The sequence below is a fragment of the Sitophilus oryzae genome, unplaced genomic scaffold, assembly GCF_002938485.1.
Source record: "Sitophilus oryzae breed Bouriz unplaced genomic scaffold, Soryzae_2.0 scaffold_1440_pilon_pilon, whole genome shotgun sequence".
NCBI classification, from domain to species: Eukaryota; Metazoa; Arthropoda; class Insecta; order Coleoptera; family Curculionidae; genus Sitophilus; species Sitophilus oryzae.
Genome location: NW_022146105.1, coordinates 2346055 through 2364202, shown reverse-complemented (window position 1 = coordinate 2364202; position 18148 = coordinate 2346055). Strand labels below are relative to the sequence as shown.

The following is an 18148-nucleotide window of genomic DNA, read 5'->3' as shown; positions in this document are numbered from 1 at the left end:
TAATTGAATCATTTATTAACATAGTTAATAAATGATTTTAAATAAATGTGTTAGAAATCAATATAATCATAAGTTATGAAAATGAATGTTTCTGTTGTTATAAATTAAATAAGCATTCGTCAAAAAATAAAATAAATATATTTTTAAGGTGTTACCTTTTACCACAAATACCAAAACAAAAATCTAATACACATACAAAATTCAGTTTTTTAGTATTTGGAGCAATTATTATTAATCAAAGCAAACAGTCAATTAATGTATTTGGAATACTGGAATAATATGAATTGGATCTCTTTAACAAATATTTAAACAGTTTTTTTTTATTTTTTAATGAAATAAACCAACTTTATCAACAATATTAGTATCTGTACTCTTTAAAAATTTGTTACATCTTTAAAAATAATCTAAAATGTCAATATTCCATGGGTATATTGATAAATGAGGTCAAAATTATAAGAAAATGCATTTTCTACGAAAACTTGAAGATATAAGTATAAAATGGTATAATACAATTTGATAGCCAATTAAATTGTGCATCTGATACTCTTAAAATATACAGGATGTTCCATTTAAATTAAACACGTTATTGCCGTTTAAAGCTAGTAATAATTTAAAATAAATTTTTAGACACTCTGTATGAGATAGTATTATTTTTATTATTGCAACACAATAATTGATCAATAAATAAACTTCAGTAAATATTTAGTATTAAAAACTTCGATACCCTTGAAGAAATGAAGCCTTAAAATTTTTATTGCAATTTCACACAATTGAAAATATTTCAAAAACGGTAAGGTTTAAGTGTGATAAACCTTAATCAAATTTACCTTTATTTTAATTGTAGAAACCAAAAATGTAATAATATATAGGGTGTTCCATTTAAATAAATACAACTTTTATATTTTTTATTGATTTGGGACAGTCTGTATCTTGTATAAATATTTTTAAATTGCAGCTCTAATAGTCCTTCAACGAACCCAAAACTTACAATTTGCAAAAATCTAATCATCTAGCTACAATACTCCGTGTCGTATGTGGTGAACAACCCTGTATATCATTAGATAAAAGTTTATAAATCTTAAAAGAAAAAATCTTATTTTTATTCTCTTGAGTAAGAAAAATGCCATTTTTCAATAATGCGTTGATGATTTGTAACAGTTTGTAACTAATAATTTTCGTGTGTAACATTTGCCTCTGTACTAACGAGCAAAATAAAATTATATATGCGAGTTATAAGTGAAATTTGTCTTGAACGAAAGTAAAAAGAGCTGATGATGTTTAAGTGGGAGCTATCTGAGGAAAGAAGGGAGTTAATACACACCACACAGTCACTTTCTTTAAGCCGTCTTCACAAAACAAAATTTGGGTCAAACATCGAGTCGCGGTGGTTGTGAATGAGGTGGTGTTGTTCTTTTTAAATTATTATGCGATTTAAGATGCAATTATGGATTACACTCGTAGGTACGTTTATCCTTCAGCCTCCTGCTTAAGTTCTAATCTTATAATCTCATAGAAAAATCTAACAGCCAAAAGCTAAACAATGCTAATTTTTTATTTTATGACTCTTTTGACAATACTTTTTTTACGCTTTTTTTATCTTTAAATATCTACTTTGGCTTAAGTTATATTAAGCCACAATAAGCCCTTGTACACCCTTCACTGAAAGAAAATTATCACTATACAAAATCTATAATGACAGAATTTAAACAAAAATCTTGTAGATGTTTTTGATATTTTAAATTGCCAAAAACATGTCTTAGGAATTCTTAGACAGCACCAACATAACGAAAAAACTTTAATTTCTAATAATTTAAAAAATAACCTCATATTAACTAAAGCTTATTATTGAGCGTTAAAAACCCTCGCTGTTGACGCGCTCTACAAACCAATACCTCACTCTCTCTCTCTCTCTCTGTCTATACTCGCAACCACACAAAAATTTTCTAAAATATTTTTCTTTAAATTAGTCAGAGAAAAAAACTATGCAAAAACACAACCTGTAGAAATCTTTGTTTAATTTTAAACCTCCCACACTATAATTCTTTTTGGAACAAGATCATCTAAACTGGAGAAAATATCATTAAAATTTCTTTTCTTTTATTAGAAAGTATTTTGGGTGGTGAAATTGAATTTTTACCTTTATTTCCAAGCCCAAATGCACAACAATAAAAATTAATAATATACTGTCCGTGTTTAAAATAGCATGAACGAATAAAATTTAATTACAGGGTGAGTCTTAAATAGTGCAAATATTTTCAGGGCTGGTAGATCTCGATAAAAAAAAATATTTTCTCTTTACCGTTTTTCAAATAAGTCCAAAACATCCCAGTTATTTTCCTTTAAAAATTTCCAAAAAAAAATATTTTTTTGCTAAAATTTTGAGAACCACTGGATCTTTTCTGGGTTTACAAGAAGGAAATTCTTGTAAATTTAATCATACTACCTATGTATGTATATTATCAAGAAATTATGGTTTTTAACTAAAAACAAAAAATTTCCAAATTTTTTTTTTAAAAATTCCATGTTCAATTTTTTTGCGTAAAAAACCTCATGTCGTCGACTACCCCTAAAAATATTTGCACTTTACATTGACTCACCCTGTATATATTAATTATTCTTTAAATATTATTATGTGAGTGTCAGATATTAATGGGACAAACAGAAACAGTACTAATAATCTGCTGTTTTTTAAATTGTCATTTAATTTTTGTAAATGAGGTTAAACTTAAAATTCAAAGCGCAAAGTAAACGATGACTACAAAAAACCTCGGGGAATACCACACGCACGTACATTGCGACACTGTGAAGGTTGTGTAATTTTAGAATCCCCTGTATATTATGCAACAAGATTTCGGTGTTGTTTCAGGGCCGGCAAAACGGATATAGCTTCATTTGAAGAGTTGACAGAGAAAGTGAAATGGCTTAATGCACCATTGGCGAGTCTTGCTTAAATAAGTTATTAAATTCAAAGGCGTAGCCAAGAAACGTCGTCATAATTAATATTATTCGTTATAAAACATAATAAATTTAATTTTTTAAGGGTTTCAACCTCATTTTTTTACCCTGTATGTTCTGCAATTTTTAGGAAGACTTCTGATTTTATGTTTTCTTTTTCCACTGTCTGACGAATTCAACCCTAACCAATATTATTCGTACCAACATCAACCGTGGTCCAACAACGGTGAAGCCTCTCGATGGGTGAAGACTTACAGACCTAGATCAGTATCGCCAGAAGAATACCAGCAATTTCGAAGATCAAGCCGCGATGAAGCGGAATCTGGTCGACATTTCCGTCCAGAAACGATATTTAAAATTACAGAAACTCTGGGAGCTTTGAACACTGTAGGAAGATACTTGGTCAACATGACTAGAAGCGGAGATGGAGCTAAAGCGTCACAGGAGGTACCAAACGCGCTCTATACAATTAGTAAAAATGTTTTAGGAAGAAATGTCACGGATACCATAGCCCCTCTGGTTCGGGAAGCTTTGCCTTTACCCGAAATCGAAAAACCAGCAGAATTAAACGAGAAAATTGACTACAAAGAGGATGATGATGATAGCGACGATGATTCCAATACTTGTACAACTCCAGAGGGTACTAAAGGGTACGAGTTTTGTGTTATTATAATATAATTATGTAAATGGCCGTTACATAAATAAAGCATATACATTAGGCGATACAAATTGAGATGTAAATATAGCCCTAAGTGAGATTCGAACTGACCTAGTAAAGCTTTCTTAAATATTCTTCATAATGCGACCTTGCTTTTACGTAACCTTCTCAGAATTATTCGGAGAAAGTTTTGTATCCGCTCAGCTTGTTATTATTTAAATGTTTTGACCGGACCTTAGTTTTTTCCCAATACGTTGTTGCATTTCAATTCTCTGATAAATCTCAAGATATACGATAATAGAATGCAATTTACTTACTTTCAAACAACATTTTTTTCTGCCATGGAAATTTTTACGAAAGTAATTTCTCTTTGGGTGATAGTTAATAATTTTTAGGTATTGCAATGACTTAAGTGATTGCCCTCAGTTGTTATTGAACTTAGGCAATTTGCGTCAGTCCCTTTGCTTCAAGAGTTTATTCGTTCCTGGAGTATGTTGTCCTCAAAACTCTGTAGAAAATGCTGAATCGACTACCTCAAATATTATTAAGCTTACAACCACTCAAGCTCCCATTACTCCAGCTACTGTTTACTACAACACAGAGAAACCTTCAACGCCTAGACCTATAACAACATCGATAACGTCATTAGTTTTGGCTCAAACTAAGCCGGTTGTTGTGTCACCAGTAAACTCATTAAATGTACCTAGTCTACCACCGATAGTAAATAATTTTGTAAATCCTGATGGTAAAAACTTTGATCGAACAACTTAAAGTAATTTTCAAATCTAAAATAAAACTTTTTAGATTGTGGTCAGCCGGAATTTGCAAAATTTAGGGTTGTAGGGGGTGAAGAAGCTTTACCAGGACGCTGGCCTTGGATGGCAGCTATATTCCTTCATGGATCCAGAAGAACTGAATTTTGGTGTGGAGGTTCTTTGATAACAGCCACTCACATCTTAACTGCTGCTCATTGTACGAGAGACTCTAGGCAAAGACCGTAAGAAATAAATCTTCATAATTACTAATATTTCTCTGGAATATTTATATTTAACTTTTAGATTTTCCGCTCGTCAATTTACAGTCCGTCTGGGTGATATAGACTTAAAAAGAGACGATGAACCTTCAGCCCCTGTCACATTCAAAGTAACAGAAATCAGGGCTCACAAGCAATTCAGTCGTGTAGGGTTCTACAATGACATCGCCATATTAAAACTGGACAGGCCAGCCAGAAAGTCAAAATATATTATTCCACTGTGTTTACCTCCTCCAGAAATAAAAACAGAACAGTTTGCGGGTAAAAGGAGTACTGTGGTTGGATGGGGTACGACGTTTTATGGAGGGAAAGAAAGTACCGTTCAAAGACAAGCTATATTACCAGTATGGAGAAACGAGGATTGTAATCAAGCATATTTCCAACCTATTACAAGTAACTTTATTTGTGCTGGCTACTCGGAGGGTGGCACAGATGCATGTCAAGTAAACATTTAATCCTTATTTATTTAAAAAAAATACACCTTCTTTAAAATTATTTTTTTAGGGGGATTCAGGAGGACCTTTGATGCTTCATTGGGGCATTAGATGGATACAAGTAGGGGTAGTGTCCTTTGGAAATAAATGTGGTGAGCCGGGATATCCAGGAGTGTACACTAGGGTTACAGAATATTTAGACTGGATAAAAGAAAATACTAGGACATGAAATGTCTCAGATAAAAAAAGCCAAGTGCCAATCAAATGTATTTTATTTCTATTTATATTTTTACCTTCATATAAAACTGGAAAACTTGCCTTCCCAAAGTAACAATAAAAACATTTCTTATCATCCATTCATACTCTATGTAATATTAGTCTAGCTTATTGAAGTGATATAATTTAAATATGGTATTTTTTAGTATAATATGTGATATTGTACATTATTTTACTGTATATTTTTCAAAGATAGTTATTTAATACGAACCTATATTTAGAATAATTGTTATTTAATATTTTCTTGTTAGTGTATAGACTACGTTAATTAATTTAATAAACCACATAGTATTTTAAAAATGTATTACTATTTACAAAATAAGCATTGACACCTAAGACGCCTAAAATAGTTTAGTAGTAGTAATTGTAAAAACACATTTACGAACTAAATTAGAAGATATGGCTTGAAATTTGAAAAAATAAACTATATACAAGCATAATGTAAAAAAGAATGCACTTTTACTTAAAAGCTATAAGTAAATAACTCTTTTAAATAAATTACCTACTTTATGTACAACGACGTGTTCCAAATTAACTGAAACAAGATTGAAATCTGGTTTTAAAGGAATCATCCGTTACATTGTAAGATTAAACTCAAATTTGGTATATCTTTTTTAATAAAATCGATTTTGTTGTCATGTAATATCACAGCAGCAGATTCTAAAACTTTCGTCGTCTTAAATATTATAATATGTACACAGTGGAATTGATTCCTTTGAAACTAACAATATTTTTTAGGCAGTGAATAATTTTTTTTATGTGCATGTTTTGTAATATTTCACTTTGTTCTCCAGTGTTTTGGTATAACGTCCCATTTTCGCAATGAGGTCTTGAAGTTCCATTTCGAGTTTATTTAATTCGGTACCGTGATTGCTCATTTCTAATTTGTTGATGTCTTCTTGAGTTTTGGTAACTTTGTCCACCAAATTTACAGCTTTGTTGAACAAATCTGTAGATCTTTCTTTGGTATTCTTCACTTTATCCAAGTTTTTATCAAGACGTTCTCTAGCATCTTCGTATTTTGTTTGTAGCTCCTTTGAAGCGGTGGTTGTATTCTTTGCTTTTGATAAAATATTTTTAGATTCTTGAATAACTCGGTCGGCGTAATTCTCGTTTTCAGTTATGTTTGTTTGGAGCTCTGTCAAGTTACCCTTGATTTCATTTATTTGACTTCGAATAGCTGACGTAACGCCATCGGCATCTTTGGTTTTTTTATCAATCTGGAAATATAAGATATTATTTTATGTCTCCGAAACATTAACTCAAACCTGCCTTGTCAAGTATATTTTCGACTTCATTATAATCCTCTCCTGCTTTATTAATAGTATTTTCAGCTTCGCGTTGGGCATCCTGAGTCTTGTTGAGAGATTGATTCACTGCTTCAGCATCAGTTAAGAGCTTAGTGGCATTTGATCTAAAAATTAAGTTATTTAATTTAAGTATGAATAATTTAATAAACATAAAAACACTTACTTAGCATATTTAGCATTTTCTTTCAACTCATTTACTTTGCGTAAGTCGTTTCTGGTAGCACTAATAATATCTTCTGTGTGTCTTAATCTATCGACAGCATTCTTGATGTCGTCAGCAAGTTTTTTTACTTCTTCTGGGGTTTTATGTACGTTTTTCTTTAAAACTTCCTCAGCGAGCTTTTTGATATCTTCTGGTTTCGTACCATTCAATACCATATATTCCCTCATTTCCTTGATCATTTGGTTTGCTCTCTCTAACGAAGTATTCGTTCTGTTGAGCTCAGTACTGATAGTATCGTAAGTTTTTTGAGCTAATGTTCGAGTTTCGTTGGTATTAATTATAGACACGTTTCGGATTAAATTATTGGCCAAGGTTTCTATATTTTTAAGAGTCCCCTCTGTTTTCTTAGCCAAGTCTATAGCAGTTTCCGCTAGTTGTTTTGCACCATTTTCGCAAGATATGAAATTACCACAATTTCCACATCCAGCTCCACCACAGATTGAATCGCAAGGATCGCCATGTCCATCACACACCAAGTAATTTAGATTGGGTATTTCTTGATTAAGTTGCTCGAGTTTTGTAGAAATATTTCTTAATTCATCTTCGTTCTCTTCAGACTGGGTCTTGTATTTGTCTCTAGTACTGTTAATAAACGTTTCTGTAGCTCTACATTGGTTTTCTGCATACTTCACATCTTCACGCGAATGTTCAGCTTTATGTGCTGCTAGGTCCGCTTTTTCTTTAGCTTTTTCAATAAGGTTTAGCGCACCTTTAACGTTGGCTTCTAACAGTTTTGTTCCGTTACCCTCAAGCTCACGGATCCTGTCTTGCAGGTCAGCCATGCTCTCGTTGAGAGTGTTAACTTTTCTGCTTGTTAAAATAATATTTTTCTTAATATTTGCTAAATTGTTATCGAGCTTGTTTAGTTTGTCGTTTTCTGTTTCATTGATCTGGTTTCTTAGAATTTGTAATTCTTCCTCTATAGCGTCTACGTCGATTTCCCCAGTGCTGTTTAATAGATGATCAATTTCATCTAGCTGACCTTGCATAACATCGAACTCCTTTGTATAGGCACCGGTTGCTCCAACTTTTTTAATATCACTAGCCCGTTCAATGATCACCAACGTTTGATCTAAAATGATAAGAAGAGTTTTATAATAGATTTAAATGAATTGAAATTTAATAAAACACACTTTTGCTTTCTTGTATTATTCGGTCCCAATTATCGAAACATTCACCACATGGAACGCAATCTGGCACATTTCCAATATATCCTTTCTTACATACGTCACAGTTATGCCCACCAACTCCTGGACGACATTCACATGCTCCAGTACGCATGTTGCAATTTTGACGTGAAGATCCGAGAATATGGCATTCACATGCTAAAAAGAAAATAATTAAAACAGAAGAAAATAATTATTGAAAAATATTACGTAAGCATTGAACTTTAGGATCACCATAGAATCCTGGCAAGCATTCATTACACTGTCTACCTCCAAATCCACCATCTCTACATTCGCATTGTCCGTCAAACTAAAGAAATAAAAATCAGTAGTACGAGATCATAGAAAATATTTTCAGTTTTTTACCTTATTACATTGAGACCTGTAAGAGCCATTTGGATCGCAGTCGCATGGTTCACATCCAGAACCACTGGCAATTTTCCAGTGATCAGCGATACATTCATCGCAACGAAGGCCTGATACATTTGGATAACACGAACATTGACCTCCTAACGGATTACATTCTTCTGCAGTCCTGTTTGTTCCCAAAGCATTACATATGCATGCTGAAAATAATTTTCGTGGTTTTGTCAATGTTCTAATTATATAAATTTGATTTATTTACGTTCACAAATTCCATCAAGGGTGTATCGGAAAAAGCCTGGCCTACAAACTTCGCAGTGATCACCAGTCGTATCATAGAGACAATTAAGACATTTCCCAGTATGTGGATCACAATTTCCTGGTCTAAGCAAATCAATGTTATCGTTACAGTCACAAGGCTGACAACTACCACCTGGAACTTCTGGGTTTCCATAATAATTGTCTGCACAGACATCACATCTTGTTCCTAGAAATCAGATGTTAACAAAGGCTAATCTAAATATATTTTAACTAATTTACCAGCGTATCCAACTTGACATTCGCAAGTAACGTCTTTTGTAACGGGATCAAGCGAGCATCTGTCAGCAAATGAATGATTCGAGCCAACAGGTCCAGGACATGGACACTGTCTGCATGGAATGTCAACACCTAGCCTTGGATCTCCATAATATCCTTCTACGCAGTTATCACAGTGAGCACCCGTTGTGTTGTCCCTACAGTTTATACATACTCCTGTATGCGCCTCGCATGTATCAGCATGACCATTGCAATTACACCTCTCGCAATTTGGGAAGCTGCAAAATAAATGGTTATTTTTCATTATTGTATAGTTTTATAAAAAACTTACTTCCAAAATCCGATTCTGCATTGATTGCATTCTCGGCCATAAGTGTTCGGTCTGCACTTACACTGACCAGTTGTGATATTACAGAAATTATCCAACGCACCGATACTATCACACTCGCAAACTTTACAGCCAGTTGGACCGAAATCGTAAGTTATTGGAGCACATTTATCGCATTTTCTTCCAGCTACGTTCGGTTTGCAAGTACAGTTTCCACCGTATGGATCACATATTTTGCTAGTAGATCCGGTTGGATCACAATCACAATCCTTTGCTCCATCAAAAACGTAGGCAGCGATACTAGAGTGGTATTTTTTGCAAACAGCAGGAATTTCAGCACCTTTGTAAAACATAGATGGATGACCACAATTGTATCGTTCGAATTCATCTTTCCTGTTAGAAGCAGCTACAGAGCCAGTAAAGAATTTAATACTATCCAGTCTGGGCTTAAGCCATATGGAATCAATTAGGACAGAAGCTGTTGGTCTCGGTGAAGGATAATTGTAGCTGGTGAATTCAATTCTGATGGTATAAGGTTTGCGAGCTTCTAAGCAAACAGGCGGGTAAACGATTTGTTGTCTTTGATTCGATGGAAGGTTCGTGTGTTTAATATCGTCATCATAATTAATATTAGCGCACTCTCCTAATGGATCTACATCATCTGGTCGTATCACTTTTACAACAATATCTTCGATAGTTTCTGGTGAGGTAGGTTCATAGTTTATTATTATGTCGTAATCCATAGAGGTTGAAATTTCGTTTACGTAGACTTCTATAAAGTTGCCTTCGTATAGTTTAACAAAACCTGTACCAGTCCAAGTGGTCTCCCTACCGTCTTTATAAGGTGCTCTTATCACTACTTGACCATCGGTTTTACTTACTTCTGCTTCAAAGAGAAGAAAATCTAAACTTGCCACGAAATATTGATTATTTGGTAGGTTGCAAGTTCTACCAGACATATGCTCTCTGCATCTACAATTACCGGTAATAACGTCACAAAAGTTGTCGTAGGAACCACCAGGATCGCAATCGCATGGCTGACAGCCATCCTGTTTGTCAGACAAACCCCAATATTGGGGTAAACATTGCAAGCAGTCCCTACCGGTCACGTATCTTTTACATGTGCATTCCCCAGTCTCAACGTTACATCCTTGATTGTCTATTGTTCCAAGAATATTGCATGTACACGGCTGACATCCATCTGGGTTGGCTGAAGTGAAGTTCCAATATCCGTTCTTGCACTGGTCGCATCTACGCCCATCGACATTAGTTTTACAATGACAGCTTCCGGCAACCAAATTGTTGACAGGATCAGTTATGGAGTCGCAAATGCCTTCATCTAAGGAACCTCGAGGATCACAGTCACATGCTAAAAAAACATCATATTTATTTTTATCATATTTTTTCATCAAATAATTGCTAGACACTCACCTACACAAACTTCAGGGTCTTTAATGGAACGGTTGGGATCTCTAAAGAAGAAAGGCTTGCATTGTTCACAGTTAGAGCCCATAGTGTTATGGAGGCAGCCATCACAGACGCCTCCGCTAATATTGCCTTTGGCTTCATAAAGGGCTGCGTCGAAATGACAGCTAGTTGCGTGATTGTTGCAATTACATTTCTTACAGGCATTTGTTTGCTTTCCAATAGCAGGCCTCCAAGGCAGATCGTTAAAGAAGTCTTCGCATTTTTCGCAATTACGTCCTTTGGTGTTATGAGTGCATTCGCATCTTCCGTGGACCATGTCTGGTTTGGGGTCAATATTAGGTAAAGGCAAACACCTGTTTGCATGACCGTAACAAGAACAAGAACCTCTTACTACCATATCAGTTATAGCGTAATAATACTTTTCCTAAAAATTATAAATCAGAATTATTTAATCTGAATGATTAATTATTTTAAAAATTTACCTGAATTTCATCTCTTTTATCTAATAAATCATCACCTAGGGTATGCAGTTTGGTGAAATTTATTCGTAGATTTGTCATTTTCAGAAGGTTTTGAACTTGTTCGGAATATGGATTCTCAATTAACATATTTGGAGGGAGCACTCTGTAGATAACCTCGCCTTCTGTTGCTGGAGATAGACCAGAATATCTTGATTCGCATACTATATCTGTTAAATTTCGTGGCGATCCTGTTCGAATGTTTGGAAAGCTTTCAGTACAATTGTGTGCGAAATACCTGTATACCTGTAATAATTAATCTATTGTTGTGTTGCTTCTGTGAAATAAGTCTTATCAATTATTATACCTGCCACGTTTGCTTAAAATCATATGACCGTTCTATTAGCATAGCAGCCGGTCTAAATGTCTTAAAAGTGATTATTAGATGAGTAAAATGAAACTCTGCTTCGAGATCCAACTGGATATAAACATTTTCTTTCCCATTTTCAGATTGCCACCATGATATTTTCCTTGTTCTAAAAATTTATTCGTTGTGAAAATTTTGTAGAGCAAAAATGGTTTTATTTTTACCCAGGATACATCCGGTAGACAATGTTGCTGATATTGTGATTATGCTGAGGACTAGGTTTTAAAGTTGGAGTAGAATCGCACCAAAAGCATTTTTTTCTCTCCTCGTCTAGATGAGACACGATGCAATATTTTTCTTGTCTGTACAAACCACATGTCGATGACGCGTACAATTGATTTTCTCGTCCTATCAGTAAGTTTCCTGTGGCAGGATAACAGGAACTGTGCTCGCATGGATGTAACTTCTTCGGTTCGTAGCCTTCGAAGAAATCATAATCAAAATCCAAATTAATGATAAGAATAAAAGAAAATGTACCAACACCTCAGAGAAGATTTTACTGTATCTAATGGAATCACAGATGTTAGAATAGGCACTAGGAAAATGGGTAAATCAGCCCAAGTATTCCCTTAAATAATTTGGATCAATTGAATCCCTTCAGAAATTAATTTTTAACAATCCAGCGCCTATGGTGGTTAGTATTTATTAGAGGTAAACATTTTCCTTGATTAGATATTTTTGTCACAAAGATTACTGTTAAAAATACAGAAGAAAATCTACAATAAGGACAGAGGATCATCACCATCCGAAACAGAACTGCGGTTATTTGTTAGACGAGTAGACGAAAGACCGACACCTTGGATGTTGTGCAAAAAGACACTGACCGCTTGCAGTAGCACTGCTTTGTCTTTGCAGTGTTGTAAATGGATGTATAACTTCGGGATATGACGAACTTACATCTGGCAATATGTCGGGCTCGGGCGATTGGTCTCCTCTTTGAACATGTTCTAACGCTAGTATATAGAATAATATTTGAAGTTCTTTATCGTATTCAGGTGTCTGCTATAATGGAATACATACATTTTGTGAGGTCTAGATAACAAATTTCCTCACAAAAAATGTAAATTTATGAAATAGGAACATGAAAGGTAGAGAGAATAAGTATCTACTTGTTTCTGTGTTGCATTTAAAGCAGTCATTTTGCAGGATACATCATAATTTTGAAGCAAATAATATATTCAAAATGTGTATTTTTTCTCTATAAGTTCTTAATTATATTAAACTCCCCTCGTAGTATTTAATAGGAATTTTTTGCAATTCCCTTGTAAATCTCTGTTGCAAAATTGCTACCAACATAATTATATGGATATCTCAGTGTAATATCATTCTTTCCTTTCATTATAAACTTATGAAATAGGAACATGAAAGTAGAAAGAATAAGTATCTATTTTTGTTTTTGTCTTGCATTTTGCAGGATACATCGTTATTTATTTACTTTACACTTTATTGTGTTGAAAAATACATTCCGCAGGAGGGTAGTATGATTTAAGTCTTACTGCCTTGGGGAGTGACGTCCCCACGGATCCGAGTCATCAAGGGTAAAGGAAAGGGCTTGAAGGAAGAATTGAGATGACGACCCATCAGATTTTTTTTTAAACTCTCCTCGTAGTATTTAATAGCAACTTATTGCAAATCCCTTGTAAATATCTGCTGCAAAATTGCTACCAACATAATTATATCGATATGTTAGAGTACTTTCATTCTTCTTCCTTTCATGTCTTTATATAAAATTAAAAAAAGACTTACCCTTGACAGGATACGTTCTAACCCGAGGTTTGTTATAAGGTATAAATTGGGAATTTACTAAAACATCTAAAAAAATCAGAAGACAGTGTTAAAAAGTGATTGTTTTTCTCTAATTATGAACTTACTTTGACATATAATAAGGATAAGTGGTGTCAACGTCCTGAGCGTGAACATTGTTGAGAAGGCTTACTTGTGAGCCTCCCTGTAATTAAAAGAAAAGGAACATAAAATTGTGAGTTATTTCGAATGGCAGATAAACGGCGGCAGGACAGCTGGTCTAATTTCCAATGCCAGTACAAGAAAACCGATAATTTGTAGTTAGCGGCTCCAGTATTTGATATTTATTTTATTTTTAGAGAACAGAGACCAGCAATGATGTCATTATGTGGAAAGAAGATTACAACGTCTCGGTTTGTTAGGCATTTGCTTGAAGAAATGACTTAAATATAAATATTTACACGAATCTGTATAATACTCTTTTATTTTATATCAATGACCTGAAATTTACTCCATTTTTACTATCGCCTTACATAAACTTCTAATTGTCAGAGCTTCAGCATCTAGATGGCTGTTATCTCAGCTGCGTATAATAAAATAAATCAAACAAGTAACAGATACAGAGCTTTATAGCATTAAGCAAACTGATATAATACATAACATAATCAATCTTGGATATAAGCTGGCAGATGTGAAATACATGACTAATCAATCGAACACATTTTCGCATATACGAAGACACGATAACTACATCGCTATCTGTTGTACGCTGATCTTTATTCTAATTTTAAATACTACTAGGATCTAAAAATATAATTTTAAGACTCTAGGTACATTACACTACCGGAAGACAATATTTAGATACTCTCTATATTATCATATTTTTTTAAACAGAAAAACAACAATTTTGGTACGATTAAAAAATAAGTCTATGAATTAATTAGGGTTATCTAAACGTCTTTTTTTTTAATTAATAATAGTTAAATACTAAACATACATTTAATCAAAAAATTAGAATACAGAGTGTCACTAAAAATGAGCTCTGGATTTTATTTTACTTTTTATTTTATCTTGTATTGTTTGATTATTTTTCAATTGATTTGCAAGTACTTAAGCAATGAAATATACAGTACTTGCAGTAATTAAAGTAAAATTGAAGTACAAAATATGTTTCCTTTAAAAATTATATTTAACAACAGAAAATCATGGTTAAATATCTGTCTATATCTATACTTGTAGCCATAATTCTATGCCAACATAATCTGATTGTTTAATAAATCACTTTTTAGATAATCTACTTAATATGTTGTTCAAAAATTTCGCTATTACAGTAAACTTGTGACGTTTCAATTTACAGGAAATTCAAAATTATTTGTCTATTAATTGCTGCAATGGCAAAAAAATCCCATCAAACTTGCTAGTTAACCTAATTTAAGTTTACTTTAAACAATTTCGATTTATGCTTCTTATGAATTTTATTTGAAAAAATAATATAATTATACTGGCTATTAATTTCCCAGACAGCTAAATTTAGAAAAAAAATAAAATTTTATCAAATATTGCAAAATTAGCGAATGAAATTGGTTTGGTTGAGTTTGAAATTGAAAATTCCGGATGTAGAGATAAAACTCCTACATAAACAGAGGAAGTTCTAACAAAAATGTTGGTGATATAATTTTAGGTGGCCGATTATAAGATGAAAATCATTTTTTTGGGGGGTCTGTATATCATTTTACAGAACTACAAGATAACTCGTGTCAAAGATCACGATTTTTAGGTCGGTGCCATCAAATCACGATTTTGTTACCAAATTTTCTTATATACAGGGCTACAAGAAATTGAACCAGTATAATCACGTCACTGTTTATCATTACAAAACCCACAGTTTATTTAAATAATACTAAGATATATATTTATAATAAAATTTAATAAGAAATATGACAGATTTTGTAAATATTCGTTTTTAATAAATGTTTGCTAGATTAACTAATAGTTTTATCTTTATTTAACATTCATTTTAAGAATTAAAGTATCTTGTATTAAATGATAAAACTTAGGCTCTACTACCTATAAAAAATAAAAGCCTGTATTTTCACTTTTCGTATTAATATATTTATGATTATTAAGTGAGCTTTCTGTCTCATTTAGCTTTTCTGAGAACTCCAAAAAGCATATGGTTCGCAGAAGCCCTTTTTCTTGTTTCAAGATATTTCTTTTAAATTCAATTAATATTAATCATGATTTTATTTCGTCAGATAAACGAAGGTGAAGAGTACGGATACATATCGAAAAAGAAACGAGAATGATATTGGCAGACAACAAATAAACATCAATGCATCCCAGGTTATTTACCTTTACCTTGCACTTATTTTGCTCTGGCACATGCACATTAACCACACAGGCGTCAAATCGTACAGAAAACAGACTGAAACCGACTAGAAAACAGCACACAACACAGATTTACTACAGTGCATGTTACTCATAGACCGCTACGTTACTTAAAGTGAATATTTAAGGCACTAAAGACGGGTCGGGCTAAGCTTGAGAACTATTTATTTCTCGGTCTCGACAATATTATGCGACTCTGAACCTCACCGCCCACCAGGTCTTTTTGATGGACTAAAGGGTCTTTGGTTTGTGGTACTACATAAAATTTCACTTACCAAGCTTTGGACGGCCAACAACAGCACGCGAACCACTCTCTTTTCAAAGCTAAGACCGCGTACTGTTTTCAAATTTTCAGTGAAGCTTCGCCGCGATTAGATTTTAGTTTATATTAGGTCTGAGCCAGTCTCTGTTTCGGAGACGCTAGAAAACATGTGTGAAACACTTGGCAGGATATTTTAAAGGCCCTATGGTCACTCCTAGGATCGTAGACACACTTCGAACACCGATACTTATATTTTTATTTTCTTCTTCTAAATTGTAGCTCGTTTTTTTTAATTAATGAAAAATTTATTTTAGCAAACTGATTAGGAAGGCTCTCTATGTTAGAAGAGTTTTAATGTTTTATTCATATCGTCTTTCGACGACTAAACAGACTAAATTTATGTTTTTTTTTAGTTTAATCGGACTCATTCACTTCCTCTGCCAGCGTGGGTTTCGTGATAACTCGACATCCTGCTGATTGATTCTTCTTTAATATATTAAATCCATGTTACATTGAGTTACTTTAAAATTCTATAAATAAAATAATCAATTTAGCTACAAGCAAATTGTATTGTCTTAAAGCAAAAGTTTTTTTTCGTCATTTCTAAAATTATTACAGTCAAATTCTTAATTTATCCATGTAATTAACACCGCATCAGTTAATTGATAGTTGTCTCATCTATTTTATTTTAAATAGTAACTCAAAGCATAGCTTGAAATTGAAGCGTTTTGGCATAACCAACTTATCAAATTGCTGTACACAACTTTAATTTTATTGTTATTAAAGTATATAACAAAATGTATTCAAGGAAACTAAATACATTATTATAGTTTATGTACACAATATATCTTAAAATAGACGCCAACCTATGTCATTTAAAGTGATATGCTGTGTAAATATATTGAGTTTAATTGTATTTGCTCTTTTGTACTTGCCAGTTTTCAATAAGATAACAAAACAATTACATTTTTTTAATCAAAAATATGTGTACCTAATATATTTATAAAAATATTTAAAAAATATTTATTTTTTAGCAACACAGGAGACATCTAACGATAGGTTGAACGAGCTTCAGGCTGTGTAGAGATAGCATTTTTCAACAAGGCTAAGTATACTTAAAAGCTCACAGATGGCGCTAAAAGTTTCAACGTGAAGAAATTTGAAAACCATATCAAAATATGTTTAATTATTTAGTAAAAATATATTGCAAGAACTATAAAATAAATTAAAAGTTTCAAAAATTATTTATATTTTATACTACAAAATAAGTAATACTTGTGATTTTCTGTATTTCTGAGCTTTAAACTCTAAACCTGTCCTCAGTGAATATATTGATGTTTTTATATATTTTTAAATTAAGAATGAATCGATTGAATATTTTCAATAATTTAAGAAATTGCAGATAACGGAAGGAATAAAACTCGTATAATAGAGGACATATCAAAATTAATTAAATAAAATATTATATAACGAAATTATCAGTTGTATATAAAAATACATATTACGTATGTCAGTGTCAATGTGCACAAGAAATCTTATTAGCAAGTCGGATATATATTATTTCTAAAATTTGAATCTTAATTTGGAATAAATAAAAATAAATTAATGGAATAGTTTTAATATTTTATAATTACTTATTTCAGTTTATTAAGAATCAAACTTGTATTAAAAAAAATTATCAGTTCTCAGGGGCTCACATCTTGTGAGTACCGACGTGGTAAACCCGAGGTGTCCTATATAGCTGGATACTTACTTTGCTTCAACTTGTCTTGAGTAAGATCCCTTATTTTTTCCTTTTCTGTGAAACTCTGTTGATGAACTCTTCGTATCTTCTTCTTACCTGCTGGTCTCTGAGCCTCAATACGCTTTTGCGACCTTTAGTGTGTATGTATGTATGAATTTACAAAAATACACCTTTTAATGATTATTTTTAGTCTCACTGTTTTTATTGAAGAAAAACAAGAGTTCAAATAACTGAGTAATAAATTTTGAGAGTACTAATTTTTCTGAGAAAGTTTTCATACGATATAGTAATACATTAGAACAAATTTATTGAGGAACAGGCGATTTTTGTACGAAAAATCTGAAACAAATCAGCCGGAACCGGAACTACAACAAAAGACAGCATATAAGTTATTTTTCTGAGCATTTTTTCTGAG

At 32.7% G+C, this 18148-nt stretch overlaps 2 protein-coding genes across 5 annotated transcripts; one reads left to right on the top strand and one right to left on the bottom strand.

Annotated features, from left to right (window-relative positions):
* The first annotated feature begins 1318 nt into the window (after window positions 1-1318).
* On the top strand, window positions 1319-5867 carry LOC115876762 (proclotting enzyme-like). The gene is made up of 6 exons (XM_030892677.1): window positions 1319-1461; window positions 3086-3605; window positions 4009-4358; window positions 4418-4610; window positions 4672-5089; window positions 5151-5867. Exons 1-6 carry the CDS (start codon window positions 1425-1427, stop codon window positions 5307-5309), a joined length of 1677 nt encoding a protein of 558 aa, XP_030748537.1. The 5' UTR covers window positions 1319-1424; the 3' UTR covers window positions 5310-5867.
* On the bottom strand, window positions 5335-16379 carry LOC115876758 (laminin subunit beta-1). Of its 4 annotated transcripts, none has more exons than XM_030892670.1 (17): window positions 16003-16379; window positions 13468-13544; window positions 13343-13408; window positions 12421-12549; window positions 11761-12016; window positions 11537-11705; window positions 11194-11475; window positions 10715-11135; window positions 9287-10652; window positions 8959-9233; window positions 8681-8905; window positions 8422-8621; window positions 8266-8365; window positions 8023-8214; window positions 6830-7961; window positions 6629-6770; window positions 5335-6576 (listed from the first exon to the last, which is right to left on the bottom strand). In XM_030892670.1, exons 2-17 carry the CDS (start codon window positions 13514-13516, stop codon window positions 6112-6114), a joined length of 5469 nt encoding a protein of 1822 aa, XP_030748530.1. In that variant the 5' UTR covers window positions 13517-13544; window positions 16003-16379; the 3' UTR covers window positions 5335-6111. The 4 variants fall into 4 exon arrangements, with proteins under 4 accessions (XP_030748530.1, XP_030748532.1, XP_030748531.1 ...); XM_030892672.1 differs by lacking the exon at window positions 16003-16379 and adding an exon at window positions 15692-15948; XM_030892671.1 differs by lacking the exon at window positions 16003-16379 and adding an exon at window positions 15698-15948.
* Between the last annotated feature and the right edge of the window lie 1769 nt (window positions 16380-18148).

Coding starts and splice junctions, on each gene's coding strand:
- LOC115876762 (XM_030892677.1), top strand. CDS start 1,425: ATGCGATTTAAGATGCAATTATGGATTACACTCGTAG. Junction 4,359..4,417: donor TAATTTTGTAAATCCTGATG/GTAAAAACTTTG, acceptor AAAACTTTTTAG/ATTGTGGTCAGCCGGAATTT. Junction 4,611..4,671: donor AGAGACTCTAGGCAAAGACC/GTAAGAAATAAA, acceptor TTTAACTTTTAG/ATTTTCCGCTCGTCAATTTA.
- LOC115876758 (XM_030892670.1), bottom strand. CDS start 13,516: ATGTTCACGCTCAGGACGTTGACACCACTTATCCTTATTATATGTCAA. Junction 13,409..13,467: donor TATCCTTATTATATGTCAAA/GTAAGTTCATAA, acceptor TGATTTTTTTAG/ATGTTTTAGTAAATTCCCAA. Junction 6,577..6,628: donor TCGAAAATATACTTGACAAG/GCAGGTTTGAGT, acceptor TTATATTTCCAG/ATTGATAAAAAAACCAAAGA.